We start from the raw sequence: 18,177 nt of genomic DNA, 5'->3' as shown, positions 1-18,177 counted from the left end.
ATCGATCTTTCGATCTACACATTGTTCTTCGGTATTGGTCCAGGCTTCCCATAGGGCCAAGCCTTGCGGATAGCAGAAGCGGCAAAGCATGATCAAGCCATGTTTACGAAAAGCTTCAGCTGTTTGAACCCACATAGTGGGAGGGTCAGGGTCGGGAAATTCCCACGCTAGGAGCTTCACCTCGAGGATGACCTCCAGGTCAGAATCTCGAATAGCACCCGATATGACATGGCGAATGTATCTCCCTAACGTGCAGAGAATATAGAACAGTCCAGTGCAGGGCCCGGTAGTGGGGTGTAAGAACCCAGCCATCTCATCAGCAATGAAGGTGTAGAGAGGCCCCTCAAAATTGTGTATAGGATTGCTGGAGGTCTGGCTCAAGAACGCGCAAGACATGTCCCAGTACACAAAGGTGCCGACGACGAGACGCGTCAATGGATGCTTGCGAGACGCTTCCTCGGCCAGTATGAGATTTATGACTGTTCTTGCCGCCTCTAAGTGTTCATGACCAAAGTCTTGCAACTTATGGTCGAGGAAGGATGACGATATGCCGAGTAGGTAGATGGAGAGGAAAAGAGTGTGAAGTTGTTGAGAGCCCATGCTCAGCTCTCCTCGGAGAGCCTCGATGGCCTTTATCCTTTGCTCGAGACTATCGTGGACCTGGCCTGGATGGAAAAAGTGCTGGTGCGCCGAGCTGATGCTCTTGATGATGTGCAACATGGACTGGCTGGTGGACAGATGCTCGACGATGGGATAAGCAAACGGGTTCTCATCATCGCAGGCCACCAATATTCGGCTCGTCTTTTCCAGCCAGTACTGCAACAATTGATTGTCGCTTTGGCTGTGCAAGAGGGATGAGACATGGTGGCCGGAAGTCAGAGTAAGAGCAGGGAGATGGATCTGCCACTGCTGTTCCCTCGCAGCAGCGTGACACACGATGCCTTTGCGCGAGCAACGGAGACAGACTGGGTACGTCTCGTCACATCTCGAACGACTTTGCCTACACTCGCGGCATGGGTACCGGCATCTGTAGAACCGCCGCCGTGGTGCCTGTTTCCTTGGCTTGAGTGCCTCCTGGGGAAGTTGTTTGGGAGTGAATTTGTCAGGGGCAAAGCGGACCCTGAACTTAGCCATTGTCGTTCGATGAGTTCTAATGCTGGGAAAATATGGCCTGAGGGCGTAGAATCAGAGCAATGTCGCAACAAGGCATTGTCATCGATGCCTGCAAACTGTCATGAATGAGCCCCTCCATGCTGAGCCCCGATGCCGATGCCGGCCGGGGTCAATCAGCGCTATCCGCGACCCCGCATCTGCACGACTCAAAGAATCAGGCACTTGCCTATTTAGGCTTCTACGCGACGGCTTCTTATCAGTCTAGCCAGGTAATTCTGATGTATGACCAACCTTGCGGTCTATCAATACCCCGCACTTGAAGCTGTTGCTGCACGTCATAGTATGGCAGATAAAAGGGACTAGCTGCGAAGGAACCCTTTCGGGCAGCTTTCTCAAAGACACGATATCCAGAGAATAGCAATACAGCCTCACATGGACGTTGAACGGGAGTATTTCAAGGGCTGAGGCACCTGTAGAGCATCATGATTATCGTAAGCCGTGATTGAGAACGGATAGACAAGCCATCACAGTCCACAATGGCCTCTACAGAGATGACCGCCATTGCTCCTCCGGAGCAGTACGTCTTACCAGCTACCAAGTACTGTCCTAACAACGAGATGCCGGTGCTGATTTACAGGAACGTGCTTCCCAGCCCGCGGACAGAGGAATCCGTGCAGGAATGGATTGAGAAGAACGGCTGGCTCAGAGCTGTAGGTGTAGATTGGCTGAAAGTTTGTGGGGCAGATCGTTTCTAATCCTCCCTTCAGGGCATTGTGTGGCCAGCCGTTTACAGGCGTCACTTCCACCCCAACGTACATGAGTGCTACGGTTTGTAACTGCCCAAGGGGAGGTGTCTGTTGGCTGCGACTTAACGTTTTCTCATAGCTGTCCTATCTGGGTCGTCTGAAGTACTCATGGGAGTTGGAAAGCTCGATGAGGCGGCGACAGCTGAGTCAGAGGCCTCGAGTCAATTGGGGCTCCTCTTGACGCTCAGAGAAGGCGATGTTATCGTTCACCCCGCCGGGACGGGTCATTCCAACGTCTCCGACGAGGGTCGCTACAGATACTTGTCCTTCTTTCCCGAGGTTTGTGTTCTATCATTGATGCCCGTGGCTGGAGCTGATGACGAGAAAGGGCTCACCCAAGTGGATATCCGAGAACGGAGATAGGCCATTGAAGGATAATGAAGACTTGCGGCAGCTGATCAAAAACGTCCCCATGCCCCAAGACCCAGTAACTGGAGGCGAAGGACATCTGACACGGGCATGGAAGGCTGGTTCGGTGAAGAACGCGGTAGTTTAGTTGGTTGCGTTAGGGTGCATACAATCTGGAGTAGCCGGGAAGCCTGGAATCCATAGGTTCATCAAATCCTTCAAGCCAAGTAAGGTATAGTACGAATGTGAGAGACGGCGAGTGGCATTCCTAGCCCAACAATGTACTCACAAAGATGAGCTGTGCTGGATCGAGATCACCAGTGGCTTGCAGGCCCCGACCAAGCAGAACCAAGTCGAATCTGTCGCGTGATGATGTTTCTTCTCCAAATATTCTTGGTATCCTATATGGCCTGTCGTTTATGTGTGCCTCGCCATCTGATTCGCGCTTTGGTGTCCCCCCTCAGTCACCCGATTCAGCGCCGAAACGAGGGGCCGGTCGGCCGGGACCACGCATCGGCTTTAACAAGGCAGAGCTCGGTATTGCATGGACAAGAATTGATGGGCCAGCCAGTACGTGGACGAGCCCCCACCCGCGGCTCGCAAGACAGCCAGAATTGAATAAGCGTAGTATATGACATGCGTGTTTCTCCATTTTTACAGCACGCGAGGTGCCAGGCGTACAACCTCGTCGGGTCAGATAATTCGACAACGGCGTTTCTCTTCGCCAGCCTCAGTCAAACTTAGCAACATCATGATCGGTCGGTTTCCATTCTATCCCTTTCGTTCGCCTTGGCCGAACCAGCGAAAGCATCAGCCCTTGAGCAAGTCAGTCGATACATCCTCCAAACTTGCCGCCGAAACCATGGGTTCAATGTCTGAAGTACTTCATGCCGATGCGCTTAGAGTAGGTATGGATGTGGCCAAGATTTATTCAATCGACCAGCTCTCTCGCCTGGGGTCTGAGAGTCCAATGTACTGATGTCACCAGCGACGTCGGCGAGACGTGGTACTAGATCACCTACCCGGGCGCCATAAGCGATCTAGAGGTTAAGGCCGAACAGGAGCGGAGCAGCCTTTGTGATCAGCTTGTCGACGGATCTCTATTCAAAATAACAGCAAGTTGGATTGTTGGATCCAACGTAGACAGTCGAAAGTCAAGCGCCAAGTTCTACCTTGGGAGTCTGAACAAGAGTCATGCTGCTCACAAAGCTGCTCCTACGTATATGGTCACGTGAGATTAGATAAGCTCCGAAGTCAATTACATAAGCAATCTAACCTTCGCGGGGCCCCATAGGGACACGCCTAGGCGCGCCTCCACTCGCGAACGCGTAGGCGTGCAGATTATGTCAGCCCTCAATTTGGCTTAAACCCCGCACAGCTGTAATTCCGAGTTCTGAGGTAGTTCTTAAAATCCTATAAACTCTACTACTACTACTGAGTACTAAAATCCTATGATCCCGAACGGTGAGGAATAGTTGATTATCTACCTGAATAAATAGCCTGCTGGGCCTCGCCATCTGCCGCTGCCGCCTCCCAAATATCACACATACCTCTTCTACTAGAAAAAAGGCATGCGTTCCATCTCCGTGGCTACCTGAGCCTCGACCCGGTCATCTTCTGCTTTGCTCCAATCTAGGTAGGCCATCACTCTCCTCTTTAGTCCAATCTCTAGAGCCAGTTGGCGTATCGCAGCGCTTGCCCATCTGCTTCCAATCGAGACACCACTGATAGCTTGATTTGTCATACCGCAGAGGTAGACCTAGCGCCCTCCGATATTGCTGGTTGGTTTTAATACTGCCACGAGGCTGCGCCTTGTACCAGGCATCTCGAGCAGCAACATATCTCTGATAGATAGCCCGCGGGTCATCATACCTAGGTGCCGGCACCATCCTTTGCCTGAGCCGACGGTGCTGATGATGATGCTGCCGGCACTGTACTGTCTGTGTCGTCGATACTAACAACAATGCAGCTAGCACTATCCCTGATTGGCCTTGCCTGCCCTGATGACCCTGAAGACATTGGTCTTAGAGCTTCCCCTGCCTGCAAAGATGGTGCTGATGAAGATGTCGTCGGCACTGGTCGTACCTGCCCTGATAATGCCGACGGCAACGCCGCTGGCATTGCCCCTACCTGCGCCGACGATGCTGACGACTGCAAAAGTTCCTCGTATCGCTGAGGGCATGCCTTTGAAGTCATTCTATGACCTACTTGGTGGCATCTGCTGCATTTGGGTTGTGCCTTTGGCCGTACTGTTGCCTGAACTGCCTCGAATGCACTTGGCTCTCTCTGGGTGCTTGATTGCGGTCTACCAGTAGTCGAACCGGCGGCTATTCGATCAGGTCGATGCCGAGGCTCTAGTAGTAACTGATGAACACCATGGCGATTGAGGTGCCAATGCGTGTGAAAATGCTCTAGGCGAAGGGCTTGACCTTGTTCTTGTAGAGCCTTGAGAGTATGGGCGCAAGGGGAGGCCGTGAGATCGAGAGAATGCGCCGGTGCAACTAGGCAGGTTTTCTTTCAAGAGCAGCTTCCGCTGTTCTTCAACTTTGCGTAAAGCTTCGTGAGATACCCAGCCACGTATGGCACTATATAGTGATCCAGAGAGCTCAATTGGTATTCTCATTTGCTGTCTCGCTTGGTTGGATCGCAGTTCGGCTAATTGATTAAGAAGCGCATGCTTCATAGCCCTCCAAGCCTCGAAGAGATCCAGCGTAGATTTCTTGAGGTGGCTCTTAAGGAGCCCATGGATACCCTCAACCCGCGAGGTAACTACATTACCAAAATGAGGGGTGCTGATCAACCCAAGCCTTCACCAGCTTTTTCCTTGTATGGATCGAGCCAATTGGCCTTGATATAGCCAACCTCTTCAATGTATTGCGGTAGGTAGCGCCTTTCAAGCTCTTGTACGCGCTGATCAAAGGCCTCTTCGTCTGGTGACTTCATAATTGAGTGCCAGTGGTTGAAAAACTCACTCCAATCGCTCAGACCCTGCTGATAGGCCTCCGATCCTTGTTGGTGGCGCACGAATGTCGGCTGGCAATAGCGGAGGACTGCCTTGTTCGCGTGCCATAGGCATAGCAGCGAGATTGAAGATGGAAAGCAGATCTCTGCGGCGTTCATACAAGCCTTATCGCGGTCTGTTAAGATAACAGATGGAAACCTTGTATTGCAGAGTTCATACAGGGACCTGAGCCGGTCCAAGGCCCATAGGTAGTCCTGCTCAGTCTCGCCACTAAGGAATGCAAAGGCGATGCAGAAGGATCGCTGGCAGGCATCAACGCCAATCATATCAAGGAGTGGCATCCCATATTTGTTCGTCTTGTATGTGCAGTCCAGGAAAAGTAGGTCTGGATAAGCCTGGAGGTATGCCAATGACTCTGGATGGGCGAATAACACTGCCGTGATTCGGTCATCTGAATCAAGCTGCATCCGGTTCCAGAACCCTTCCTTATCCAGCTGGTTAGCAAAAGGCGTGTATAGTGCTCTGTCCCTCACACAGCTCTCGTTTGCTATCTGCGATACGATTATAGATATCTTGCTGGGTTGCAATGGTGTTCGAGTTCTGACGGATATAAGTCCTGATATCCTTTGGCGCTACCCCGGCATTCGTAAGGCGGCTGACTGTTGACTTGTCCGCATCAGAGAGCTGCCGATGGACTGGATGAGCCGATTTGTGCCAGCTTGGCTCGTGGTTGTGTAAGGAAAATCGGCTGTCTGGACGATGCCTTAAAGACCAGGTCGCCTTATCCAGGGATTCCTTCGCAATGATTGAGAACCGACAATTGGTTCCTCGTGTAGTAGTCTTGCGCTGGCGATCTTTTGAGGCGCTAGGTGGACGACACCACCGATCACATGCGTATGTAACAATCTGCCTTCCACTAGTTGATCGCGAAGACCTCCCAGTTATGAATGCGTATCCTCTGGGTGCTGCCCATTCGTTGATAGCTGCGAGTAGAGCCTCTCGTGAATCGTATGTACCCTCCGGCGGGAGCACATCATCAGGAAATGTTGCTTGGGCCATAGCGGAAGCCCGCTCCTGGAGACTGTAGTTGTGTTCAGCAGTGGCAGCAACAGACGGAGCCCCTGAAACTGCGACTGTGGGGTTTAAGCCAAATTGAGGGCTGACATAATCTGCACGCCTACGCGTTCGCGAGTGGAGGCGCGCCTAGGCGTGTCCCTATGGGGCCCCAACCTTCGCACTCTCAAGCTCGCACAGCTAAAAGACCATCTCGTGATAGCCTCACCAACGCGCGCCGATTGCGGTACCAACTACGGCGCCAATCACGGTGCAAACTAGGCGTAAGCTACGCGATAAGAAATGCCTATTTCAGTCTTTTTTGCGCCGCACTTGGCGACGTAATTGATGACTCAGTTGGTGCTGTGATGAGGCTGGCCTGCGTGTGATAGATAAGGAAAAGAAATTCAAAGGCAGGCTATTTTTGTTATAGTCAGATGCCCGGCAAGTGATATTCACGTGATGAGCTGTGCGAGCCCCTAGCAACGAAAACCTATGTGAATAGGCAGCGTGGCCTCTAAACCAATATCTTGAGTCGGTACGACACGAAATAGAAACAGGGTTCCTTGGCTTTGAGGCTGCTTAGAAAAACAAGACCCAACTCGCCTCTACTTAGCTAATACCCCATACAAGGCAATAGAAGAAGAATTATATTATTATGGCGTGTGGAATCACTATTTCGGCTCATTCAATTTGGAACCGGGACTTGGTGCTGGAACTTCAGGGTAGCGTTGGCCCCGCATGAGACCCCACGAGGTCCAGTGCACGAGAAAATGCGGATCTAACAGGATCAACTCCGCCGCTTGGAACCGATTGGCCGATCTTGGGGTCTTGCTGCCAATGAAGCAGGACCAATCGGAGTGCACCGTGCGTATCCGAGCGCCAATCAGATTCTCCGATTAGGTCCGATTGGTTAAGCTCAGACCCAACTTGTGGGTCGGGTATTCTGACCCCGGCCCTTTCAACCCCATTTCCGACTCTTGCTACTGCCCGTGAGACGCGCTCGGTTTAACGATATCACGGGACCACAGAAAATATGAAGTGAGTCATGACAATTTAGATTCAAAAAGGTGACATAGTCTATCAGCCGATGCGACAAGGCATCGTGATTGGGCCTAGGCGGATCTGGAGACCGAGTCGAGTCACATTAGCGCCGGTTGCCGAATGCGGAGGATACGCGACGCCAAAGTGTCACTAACGGGAGAGAGTTCCCAACCCTGCACATCGGCAATCTTGAATTGGGGAAAAGATGGCAGTCCTCAGCTGCAGCAGACACTTTGCCAAATTCAGCTTATTGGCGAAGTCATGAAAGACCGCTCCCGAGCTCGCTGTTTATGCCCTCATGCTGTTCCTGTACCTTATCTAGCCTTGAGGGAAGCTGTCTTCATATGAACCCTCGACAACAACCTCAGTCCGTCCATTGAACCCAAAACATCTCTCCTTTTTCCCGCAAAACTCGCATTACATTTCAGCAAACATCGCCATCTATTGCCATGCCTCCCTCTGTACCCAACAGCCAAGGCTCCGACTCTCCAGCGGATGTCCCCTACGGCACATGGAACTCATTCCCCTGGGAGCCCTTCCCCGAATATGCCGGTTCCAAGTCAGTTCTGTATCGCTCAGCAGACGGCAAGATTGTCGCGGGAGCTGCCAAAGAAACAGGGACAGCAACGCTCACCTACCCGTGTGACGAGTTCTTCTACGTAACCGAGGGGTGGATCAAGCTGGCAATCCACGGGGGGGAGACATTCACCTTGACCAAAGGGCAATTTATATATCTGAAGAAGGGAACTACGGTTGACTTTGAGTTTGGACCGGATTTCGCAAATGTGGCTGTCTTTATTGATAGCAACCCGGTGACGCTTATCTGAGGGCGCACTCATTGTGACGGGAGGATGGTCTGGGCAGGACGAGCGCTCTATCGTATATAGGAGCCAGTGGAAGATGAATCAACGCGCCTTCTTATGAGTTGACCATTCCGGTGTTTTACAGTATTGGGTTCTGATGTCGTCATGTATTGATAACTGTGTCTTTTGCTATTGTGGCTGACGGTCTCCTGCGGACTCGTCATTGAAGACAGCAATAATTGTGGCTAACGGTCTCGTCATTAGAAGCAATAATTGATTTGGCCGTATTGAACCTATTCGAACAAGCCGCCGTAAAGATGGGAGTGCCATGTAGAGCTCTGTCTCAATGTTGTGCGCTCCATTCAGCTCAGCCAAGATACGTTTGCTATTTGTTCAGCGTTGTAGCACCAAGATGCAGCAGTCAAGAACCGAAACTTTCCATTCAACTGGTAGTTATATTTACAAGACAGCCATAATATACCCTCATTTCGCATACTTTGTAAAGAACTCTTCTATGGTCATGGGTCGAGCCTTCACTCCATCGGATCGACGAGCTTTGGAAGCATTCTCCTTGAGAACGCGAGCATCCTCCGACTTTGTCGGGATGCCATTGAAGAAGTTTCCCTTGATTTCTTGCATCAAGTCAAAAAGTCCATTCACTTCAGTCGTCTTGGAAGCCGTTGTCGCAGTCAACCCTCCTTTGGGAATCTCCACATGTCGGGCTGGCTTGCCAGTCACTGTTGAAGGAAACAATTAGCAACTCACGGCCATCAACTTTGTGCGCAGGTAATGACAGATTCTCACGCTTTTGGAACTTGGCCGTCAGCTCGGCGAAAGACGCAGACTCCGAAACTCCGTGAATGTATTGACGGTTCCATCTCTCGGGGTCTAGAAATACGCCATGGACAAAGTCGCCGTAGTCGTCGGCTACTGCCAGCCACGGAACAGACTCAGGGTCGTTGCCCATTGCAGGCACGCGATATGTCAGAAATCCTTCGGCATCTGGTATCGTTGCAAAGCCTCCAAATGCGGCCGTGTACTTGGGGTCAAAGGCATTCTCCAAAAACCAGCCTGCGCTGAGTATCGAGGCGGTCTCAAACCTGCCTGGTTCAAGAAGGTACTCTGAGATGGCTGCTTTATCTATTGGAAATGTTTTGTTAACTGGACACTTCGATGCATTTAAAACAGTCACTTACCATCAAAGGCGAGAACAGGAACCTTGCCGTTTGTCAGCTTAGACGCCGCTGGGAGCGACGCGTGCACTGCATGCTTCACACCAGGCTTGACCGCTGCATCTATGATGATTTTGCCCATTTCAAACTCGGAGGGGCCGATCCTGTTCTTGAAGTTCTATTCTCATGTTAGCAGTCTCGTTCAACATTGGCATGGGCTACTTGGGGACTATACCGGAGCATCCGAATCGATGTTGATGAAGACCCCCCAGCAGCCAGTAAAGGCTTGCTGCAAGTCATCTGCCTTCCAATTGTCGCACTTGACGACTTCAATGCCGTTCTTGGCCAGAACCTGTGCCTTTGCAGTGGTGGGATCACGAGACAAGACTCTGACATGGAAGTCGGGGTTATCGTGAAGCGATCGTGCCACCGAGCTTCCTAGGTTACCCGTCCCGCCCACGACGGCGATGATTTTGCGAGTGCTAGTAGCCATACTGTTCTGCCCGAAATGGCGACTGTCGTTGTTTTCCTTTTTAGGAGCGTTGGCGATGAGTGCAACAGGTGTGCTCTGGAGGGAGCTGGTGAGGTGTGTTTTATGTCTGGATGGGGCGCGTGGGAGGATGCTTTCTTCTGTCAGTGAAACCGGGACTAAGTCGCCTACTTCTAGAATTTCCCGACAAGGAAAAAGAAGCCGATTTTCCCTTCCAGACTCGAATCGACTTACTTGAAATAATGCTATGGATGTAGGTAATCTGTCCGAGCAAGAATTCCTTCTTGCTGCGAAGCCAGCGTCAATCTCTTCTCCGCACACCCCACTTGCCTCTTTGGGCTCTTAGGCGAAGACTGCAGCTCATCTACTCATTGGGAGTTAAAGAGCTTGGGAGTTGCTATACAGATGTCGTCCTCGATTATTACTCTCTCAGCCTCCTTTACATCTCGGTACTCGACCTTGGCTTCATCCCAAACAACGTTGGAACGAGTTTGGCCGCTTCAACGACTCGAGACTGGCACCACCGATGACTTCACTCAACATACCGGCCGTGGCCGCAGCCTTGGTCCTACTGGTCATCGTGTACGAAAGAATCATCAAGCCCGCGTTTCTGTCACCACTTGCCAAGATACCAGCACCGCATTGGAGTTGTCATGTTGCGCCCTTCTGGCTCTGGTGGGCGAAGCTCACCCATCGGGAAAACGGACTCGTCTACAAGAACCATATGGCCAAGGGCAAGGCCCTGCGACTTTCACCAGGCCTGGTCAGTCTCAATTGCTTCGAGGGAGGCTTGAAGCAGATTTACCTAGGAGGATTCCCCAAGACCGAGTTCTACTGGCGGGGCTTCGCCAACTACGGGTATGGTCCCTCTTGACTACGCTCGAGTTCCTGCGCTAACCTTGATCCTCCTCAGTACTCACAATATCTTTACCTTTGAAGACAATGCCACGCACTCGGCCCGCAAACGAATCATTTCCGGTACCTTTTCCAAGTCCTTCATCCTTGCCGATGCCACAAGCCAAGCTTCGATGAAGAAGATCCTGTTCGGCAGGCTGTTGCCCAAAGTCGACGCCGCGGCAAAGCGAAACGAGGCTCTTGAAGTGCTCGAGCTCTTCTACTCGTACTCGATGGACTCATTTGTCACTTGGCAGTTTGGAAGCAAGCTGAGCAGTAACTTGATTGAGGACGAAAAGGAAAGACGGTTATACCTGGACGGATTCTTCGCTGCAGCTCCATACACCTTCTGGCAGTACGAGTTCCCACGACTCAACAGTTGGCTCAAGTTGCTTGGCATCATCCCCAAAAAGGTCGACAGTGGCTTTCACGACATCGAACAATGGAACCTTGAAAAGTGCGACAAGGCGCAAGAGCTCTTGGCTCAAGGAGAAGACAAGCTGAAGGATGAAGACAAGCCCGTCGTCATGTCCCTCGCCCTCAAAGCCATGAGCAACACCCATGCCGAATCTCGCCAATATCCACAGCGACTGGACATTGCCAGCGACATGTTTGCGCACAATTCGGCAGCACACGAGACCAGTGGAAACACGTTGACATACTGTTTCTACGAGCTGTCCCAGAGGCCCCAACTACAAGCGAAACTTCGACAAGAGCTTCTCACGCTTGACCCTCCGCTGTATTTCCCTCCTCCCGATGGCAAGGAACTGGTGCTCCCTGAGCCCAAAGCCCTCGACAAGTTGCCGCTGCTTGAAGCCGTGATTCTGGAATCTCTGCGCCTGTACCCGTCTGTTCCAGGTGGCCAGCCCCGTCGTGTACCAAAACCCTGCTCCCTTGGGGGCTACGATGGTATCCCGGTCGGCACTACAGTCCAATGCTACGCGTACTCGCTTCACCGTACACCCGAGATCTTCCCAGAGCCCGACGAGTGGAAGCCTGAGAGGTGGATTGACTCGTCTTCTGAGCAGCTGAGCCAAATGCGTCGTTGGTTTTGGGCGTTTGGGAGTGGCGGCAGAATGTGCATCGGAAGCAATTTCGCATACTTTTGTGAGTGAATCATCAGAGGCCCGGTCCCCATGAACCCTTTGTGGATGCTAACATCGAGTCAAAGCTATGAAAAATGTTGTTGGAAGTGTATACACCAACTATACGACCTCGTTGCATGACCATGGAAGCATGGAGCTTGAAGACGCGTACCTCGCGGGTCCCGCCGGCCACCGCCTGGAGATCAAGTTCACTCGTGTTAAGGAATAAACGGAAGGGCATAAAACTGAAAGGCTGTTTGGGGTTTTCATGCCCACATATGCTGGTTCGTATCGGCAACGGAAGCAGGATCAACAAACGGCTGTTTGATATGGTGCAACTCCAGGCATAGTGTCATTTTGGATAGATATGTAAAACTGTTTTTTTTTTTTTGAATCTATTTTATACTCGACACACATGCGTGTTTCATCTTTCAGGCCATGGTGTCTGGCTGCTGCAGGTTGAACAACGGGCATTTCCAACCGAGACAGTCCAATCTATCAGGGCTCTTTTCCCAACCCACACTGAAGACCTGGCGTCTAAGACCATGTCTCACGTAGCTCACATCAACTCATCATGCTATGCAATAGGTAATAGGCAATGGCCACACCCTGGCTTTGTTCACGCGTAAAGTTCTAGGGCCATCGCTTGACTTCCAACAACCTGACTATCCAAACGACCGAGCATGTTGCGTATCTCCGACGAAACCTGGGGCGTAAAGAGTGAAATAGGATGTACCGAGGTTGGATCAAATCTACGAGGGGCGATTTAGGCATAGAGTCTATCTCGGACCCGGAATCATGCCTGCCTTGGCCTTGCGTAGTTAACGTGCCCAGATCTGGTAGCTCACGGGGTGTTTCCGGCTATTGTCCCGATTAGGAAATTTCGTGACATTCAGCTAATCGGGGCGAGACGGCGGAGCGGAGACCGACCCAGTGTTTACGTATCGCACTCTCGCTACTCACTCAAGATAAGAGCACGGTTCAGGTAACAGGGGAACTGAGCGTGGTTGCTGATAAAGAACATGTACGGTCAGTACCAGGCGGTGTATACAGCACTGGTGCAGCGTCAGAGCACAGGATTGATATTTCATGGTCCTATTTAGGGGGGAGACAGTGTTTTGTATTCACGGGAGGCGGTCTCCCAAGTTGTCAAGCCAAGATGCCCCGCGAGCTCAGCCTCCGGTCATGGTGCGTCACATCCCGGGGGACAGGGCTTCCCCAGCATCTTTACTTTGTCGTGCATGAGCCGATTCAACAAATCCTGGGGTAACCTGCATATTCCTTGAGGCTGGGACGAGCCTCGGCCGTACACTAGTCCACAAATCATGCTTTAAGGGCTGGTTGCCATCATCCAGGCTAACGGAGCTCTCATGGTGCCTAACCAGCGCACCATCATCAAAGGCGGGGCCACCGCAGCAAGGGACCGTGGTTTAGGAGACCGTTTTTTCCTTTTTGAGACGAGAGGCGAGTATCTCGAACACGCGGGCGTGGATAAGCATGATTTAGTAGCACTACTTTACAACAGAAGGCTATTTGCTACCACTGGCGATATCCCTCAACGATATCTTGGCGAGCTTGCAAACAAGATATATATGATCTTACTTGGTCAATGGCTCTTCATGTAGCTCATCGCCCTCTCCCACCACCTCTTACCCTTCTCGATTCCTCCACCTAGACATGCTATCATGAGTACCTCGGATCCCGAGAAGAAGGTCACCACCTTCGACAATGAAGATGTCCAGTCCGGTCAGGTGCAAGAAGACAACGGTGGCTTGCACCGCCGCGTCGGAAACCGCCAGATCCAACTGTTTGCCATCGGTGGTTCTATTGGCACTGGCCTCTTCGTCAGTATTGGTGGAGCTTTGTTCAAAGCCGGTCCAGTTGGCCTCCTTCTCGCCTTTACCTTCTATTCTTGCATCATAGGCCTCGTCAACAATTCCATGGCCGAGATGTGTACCCTTATGCCCGTCAGCGGTGGCTTCGTCCGTATGGCCGGCAAATGGGTGGACGACGCCCTCGGCTTCTCGGCTGGTTTTAACTTTTTCTGCTATCAGGCCATATCCATCCCGTTCGAGATTACTGCCGTCAACGTTGTGCTTGGGTATTGGAGGGATGATATTCCGGTCGCAGCGGTTTGTGCTGCTTGCATTGCCGCCTATGCGTAAGAATTGTTGATACACACACTGAAAACGCGGCTAAAGATACTGACCCTCGATCAGTATTATCAACGTTACTGCGGTCCGCTACTATGGAGAGGCAGAATTTTGGCTCTCTAGCGGCAAGGTCCTCCTCATTGCGATCCTATACTGCTTCACCTTTGTTACCATGGTTGGAGGAAATCCCCAGCACGATGCTTACGGGTTCCGATATTGGAGCAAGCCCGGCCCCTTTGCCGAATGGATCACGACTGGTGACCTTGGCCGCTTCGAGGGATTCCTAGCTGCCATCTGGCTGGGCATGCTGGTGATTGTTGGCCCCGAGTATATTTCTATGATCGCCGCCGAGGCCAAACGACCCCGGGTCTACATCAAGAACGCCTTCAAAACGGTTTACTGGCGATTCGCCGCCTTTTTCATCGGCGGAGCCCTCTGTGTCGGCATCATTCTCCCTTCCAATGATCCCCAGTTGACTGCCTTTGTCGAAGGAACCGCCTCGGGCGCCGGGACCGCATCAGCTTCCCCCTATGTCATCGCTATGAGCAATCTGAACATCGACGTTCTGCCTCATATCATCAATGCCCTGCTACTTACGAGCATCTTTTCTGCCGGAAATACCTACGTATTCTGTGCGACCCGAAACCTCTATAGCATGGCACTGGAGGGTCAAGCGCCAAAGTTCCTCGCCCGCTGCGACAGCCGCGGTGTTCCCTATTATTGCCTTGGCGTCACTCTTCTCTTTTCACTGCTCTCGTTCCTTCAGGTCTCAAACTCGGGCTCCAAGGTTCTCGATTGGCTCATCAATTTGCTGAGCAGCGGCGGACTCATCAACTTCATCATCATTTCTATCACGTACATCCGCTTCCACAGCGCTTGCAAGGCACAGGGCATTGACCGCAAGACTCTTCCTTACTGTGGCTGGTTCCAACCATATTCCGCCTGGATTGCATTGATCGCGCTCGTTATCATTGCCCTTTGTCAGGGCTACACGGTCTTTCTTCCTGGAAATTTTGCGGCAGATTCGTTCTTGACCAAGTACACCATGATCATTCTGGCACCCATCACGTACCTTGGGTGGAAGGCCTGTTTTCGATCAAAGGTTGTCAAGCCGAACGAGGTGGATCTGGTATGGCTACGCCCTGGGATCGACGCCTATGAGGCGAGCCTCCCTGACCTACCAAAGTCGCTTTTTGCGGAGTTGCGCGAGAAGATGGGACGGATTAGAAATAGGGAGGTTGAGTCACAGTAGTTGGACGGGATGACAGATATCCAGCGCTGTACAATTGGTACAGTCTCTCAAAGGTGGTTGGTTGCCAAATGAGAAGAATGTGGCCAGCCTATCCTACCAGCTGAGGCCCAGAAGAGAAGTCCGAACTGGTCCTGATTGGCTGGGCCATGACCAGTTGGGCCTGACCTTGACCTTGGGTCGGCAGTTGACGCCTAGGCAGCCTTGCAACAGAGATAACTTCAACCTGACATAACCTTCGGCTGACACCTTCCTATTACGGAAATACCGTAACACCTTTGGGCAGACTCTCAATAGCTAGGTAACTAATTGACTTACCGTTGGGCCCCCTTCGGACAGACTTTCAAAAGCAGTTAGTTACATGAGCTGTAGCTTGGGACATGATTCATGGCTCTGCGCAGCCAAGCAATCCCCCACATCAATTAAACTTTATTCTTCGTCAGGAACATCTGCCGAACCACGCTAACATTACTCGGGCGTTATATTAAGCCGGAGCTGCTGCAGTGATTGGACTTTTCCCCTTATTTCTGGCATAAGAACCTTTTACGCCCCTCGTTTCAGGGCTACTGTTAAGCTTTATCCTTCTATACCCGGGCTCATATATGCGATGGTGAAGCCTGCGTCTAGTTGGGCATCATAGCTTGAAGGTTTCGCAAGACCGTAAATCTAGGTTCCTCCCTAACGGCTCATTCATCGGCAGCGAAACCTCATTCAGATGAAGCCGTCTGCTGCCTTATCCTGCCGGCTATCCTGCCGACCGGAAGTGAAAACCTCGACCCCGACGCCTTGGCACCATGCATGGTGCGACGCCAGTAGCCTGTTATCCAACTAACAAGGATTTGGGAATGTCATCCAACCTGCGATAATGTCGATCATCCAGGGTATTCACAGTGATCGTGCCGATCACCCAGGGTTCTCCAGACGCGGACTGTGCGATCTGCATTTTGAATACGACAATCTTCTGTATTTGGTCTATCCTGCTATCACGGGCCTCAATTAGTACAGGCCTGAGCCTTTTTCACGAGTCATGCCCCTTTTCTCATTTTGTCTTCCACCTCTTTAGGGAATTAAAGACCCTGTATCTTCCCTTCTCTCCCATTCGAGGCAGGGCCTTATCTGCTTCTTAAATACCATCAACAGATATATTACCCCGCAGTGAATCTTGCTCTGTTATTGCATTTCACTTTGCTTCAGGGACCGGCTGCTTCCAAGCCTTATTTGTCGGCTTCGCCCTCACAACCGCCTCTTATCCGTCCATCTCGTTCTCGACCATCTTCGATACGATACCAATCGCCGATAATACCTGCCGTCATGGGTTACACACCGGACGCCGGCGTAATGAGCTCTTCGCTCATTACGTTTTCTATCGCTACAACGCTCGTAATCTGTCGCCTTGTATCTCGAAAGATCACAAATGTAGCATTGTGGTGGGACGATTATTTTTGTCTGACTTCTTGGGTGAGTTACATGGTCCTACACATTCACGACCACATTTTTCTCTCCTCCCTCTTTCTCTCTTGCTCTTATTTAGCTCGCTAACCGTCATAATAAGCTCGCCGCTGCTCTCTACTTCGGTTTCACAATATACTGTAAGTGTACCATCACTTGGGACTCAAAAGTCCCTCTCGGGGCGGCCGGATATTAATATACTGACCACTTCTCTGCAGGGGCTACTGTGATGGGTTTAGGCCATCTGAAGAAGGATGTTCCTAAGCCAGCCGAGAGGGTTGAGGAGTATGCTCGGTTCGGGCTTTTTATGGCCGAGTTCCTATACGCAATGTCGCTGGGATTCTCCAAGCTGGCTATCCTCGGCTTCTATTGGCGCCTGTTCAGTGTCTCCAACATCCGACTAGGAATCTACATCCTCCAGGGAAGCACTGTGATCTGGCTCACCATCCGAACCTTCATGACCATCTTCCACTGTATTCCAGTCCAGGCGTACTGGAATCACAACATCAAGGACGCTGTGTGCAACATCGACCCCGCCAAATTTATGTTTGGCACAACCCTTGTCCATCTATTCCTTGAGATAGCTGTGTTATCGCTGCCTGTGTTTCAGGTCAAGGCCCTCAATCTTCGCCTGGGTCAGAAGATTGCTGTCGTCGCCATGTTTATGTTCGGTATCTTGTAAGTCTTGGTCCACTTATATCCCTGTTACTTTTTCCTTGTGATGCTGGGTGAGTGGATGACTGACTGAGTCTTGTAGTGTTTGTGCCGCTTCAATTATCGTACTTGTCGAGGCAATCACACTGAATCCCAAGACGACTGAGATGGCAAAGGATATCAAAGGAGTTATTATCTGGGCAGGCACAGAAGCTTACCTGGCTATCATCTCTTGTGAGTAATTCCTGACACTGGTCTAAGCAACATATTGGTGTTGACGCTAATTCCCCCCGACAAAGCCTGTCTCCCTATCATTAGGCCTGTCTTCCGCAGGCTCATATCCAACTCGATACTCAGCTCCAAGTCCAACTCAACTGGTCCCAACGCTATCAGCGGCCTGACCAGCAGCAAGGGCATTAAACTTAGCAACATTGTACGGACAAAGGAAATGAACGATAACAGTTCACAGCGACAGCTGGCCGACCTTGAGGACGGGTCATCTGGCGACATGGACTTCCATTCCTATCCGGAGCGTGGTGGCCATAACAACACTATTATTACAACCTGCGATGATGAGGGGCCCAACAACAACAACATAAATAGGGCATATGGCATTCAAGTCAAGAATGAGACCAAAGTATATTATGAATCGTCTTAGAAGAAAGAGAGGGGAGGGAGACAGTTAGTGCAAATAGCTGTTAGATATATGACTTTAATTATTTATTCCTTGCTATATGGAACGGGCTAGGTGAGCCTGTCTCACATTCCATTAGCTTTATGAAGGGTTAATCTTGAACCAATTCACCGACTACTTGGTGACTTTATACGTGCTGATGAAACCGCCTTTTTCCGCTTCACTTTTCTCTGCCTGTGATTCTAGTGGCAATGTCGCTACCAGCCTC

At 51.3% G+C, this 18,177-nt stretch overlaps 5 protein-coding genes and 1 pseudogene across 6 annotated transcripts, besides 1 other annotated feature; 5 read left to right on the top strand and 1 right to left on the bottom strand.

Annotated features, from left to right (window-relative positions):
* Nucleotides 1-1,649: 1,649 nt before the first annotated feature.
* NCS57_00506600 (uncharacterized protein) lies at nt 1,650-2,415 on the top strand (the record flags this gene model as incomplete). The annotated part of the gene is made up of 4 exons (XM_053055005.1): nt 1,650-1,823; nt 1,881-1,941; nt 1,999-2,198; nt 2,248-2,415. The coding sequence occupies 4 exons, from the start codon at nt 1,650-1,652 to the stop codon at nt 2,413-2,415; spliced, it is 603 nt and encodes a 200-aa protein (XP_052917165.1).
* Nucleotides 2,416-7,775: 5,360 nt separating this feature from the next.
* On the top strand, nt 7,776-8,153 carry NCS57_00506500 (uncharacterized protein; the record flags this gene model as incomplete). Its single annotated transcript, XM_053055004.1, has 1 exon — nt 7,776-8,153. The coding sequence occupies one exon, from the start codon at nt 7,776-7,778 to the stop codon at nt 8,151-8,153; it is 378 nt and encodes a 125-aa protein (XP_052917164.1).
* Nucleotides 8,154-8,612: 459 nt separating this feature from the next.
* NCS57_00506400 (NmrA domain-containing protein) lies at nt 8,613-9,794 on the bottom strand (the record flags this gene model as incomplete). Its single annotated transcript, XM_053055003.1, has 4 exons — nt 8,613-8,866; nt 8,934-9,269; nt 9,326-9,479; nt 9,537-9,794. The coding sequence occupies 4 exons, from the start codon at nt 9,792-9,794 to the stop codon at nt 8,613-8,615; spliced, it is 1,002 nt and encodes a 333-aa protein (XP_052917163.1).
* Nucleotides 9,795-10,317: 523 nt separating this feature from the next.
* On the top strand, nt 10,318-11,999 carry NCS57_00506300 (uncharacterized protein; the record flags this gene model as incomplete). The annotated part of the gene is made up of 3 exons (XM_053055002.1): nt 10,318-10,649; nt 10,705-11,792; nt 11,857-11,999. 3 exons carry the CDS (start codon nt 10,318-10,320, stop codon nt 11,997-11,999), a joined length of 1,563 nt encoding a protein of 520 aa, XP_052917162.1.
* Nucleotides 12,000-13,395: 1,396 nt separating this feature from the next.
* NCS57_00506200 lies at nt 13,396-15,175 on the top strand (annotated as a pseudogene). Its single transcript has 2 exons — nt 13,396-13,931; nt 13,990-15,175.
* Nucleotides 13,396-15,175: a sequence feature.
* A 1,308-nt stretch (nt 15,176-16,483) lies between these two features.
* On the top strand, nt 16,484-17,933 carry NCS57_00506100 (uncharacterized protein; the record flags this gene model as incomplete). Its single annotated transcript, XM_053055001.1, has 5 exons — nt 16,484-16,630; nt 16,725-16,761; nt 16,840-17,299; nt 17,379-17,509; nt 17,575-17,933. 5 exons carry the CDS (start codon nt 16,484-16,486, stop codon nt 17,931-17,933), a joined length of 1,134 nt encoding a protein of 377 aa, XP_052917161.1.
* Between the last annotated feature and the right edge of the window lie 244 nt (nt 17,934-18,177).

Source organism: Fusarium keratoplasticum, chromosome 3, assembly GCF_025433545.1.
Source record: "Fusarium keratoplasticum isolate Fu6.1 chromosome 3, whole genome shotgun sequence".
NCBI lineage: Eukaryota > Fungi > Ascomycota > Sordariomycetes > Hypocreales > Nectriaceae > Fusarium > Fusarium keratoplasticum.
The sequence above is the reverse complement of the archived record's forward strand: the minus strand, read 5'-3'. Positions and strand labels throughout refer to the sequence as shown.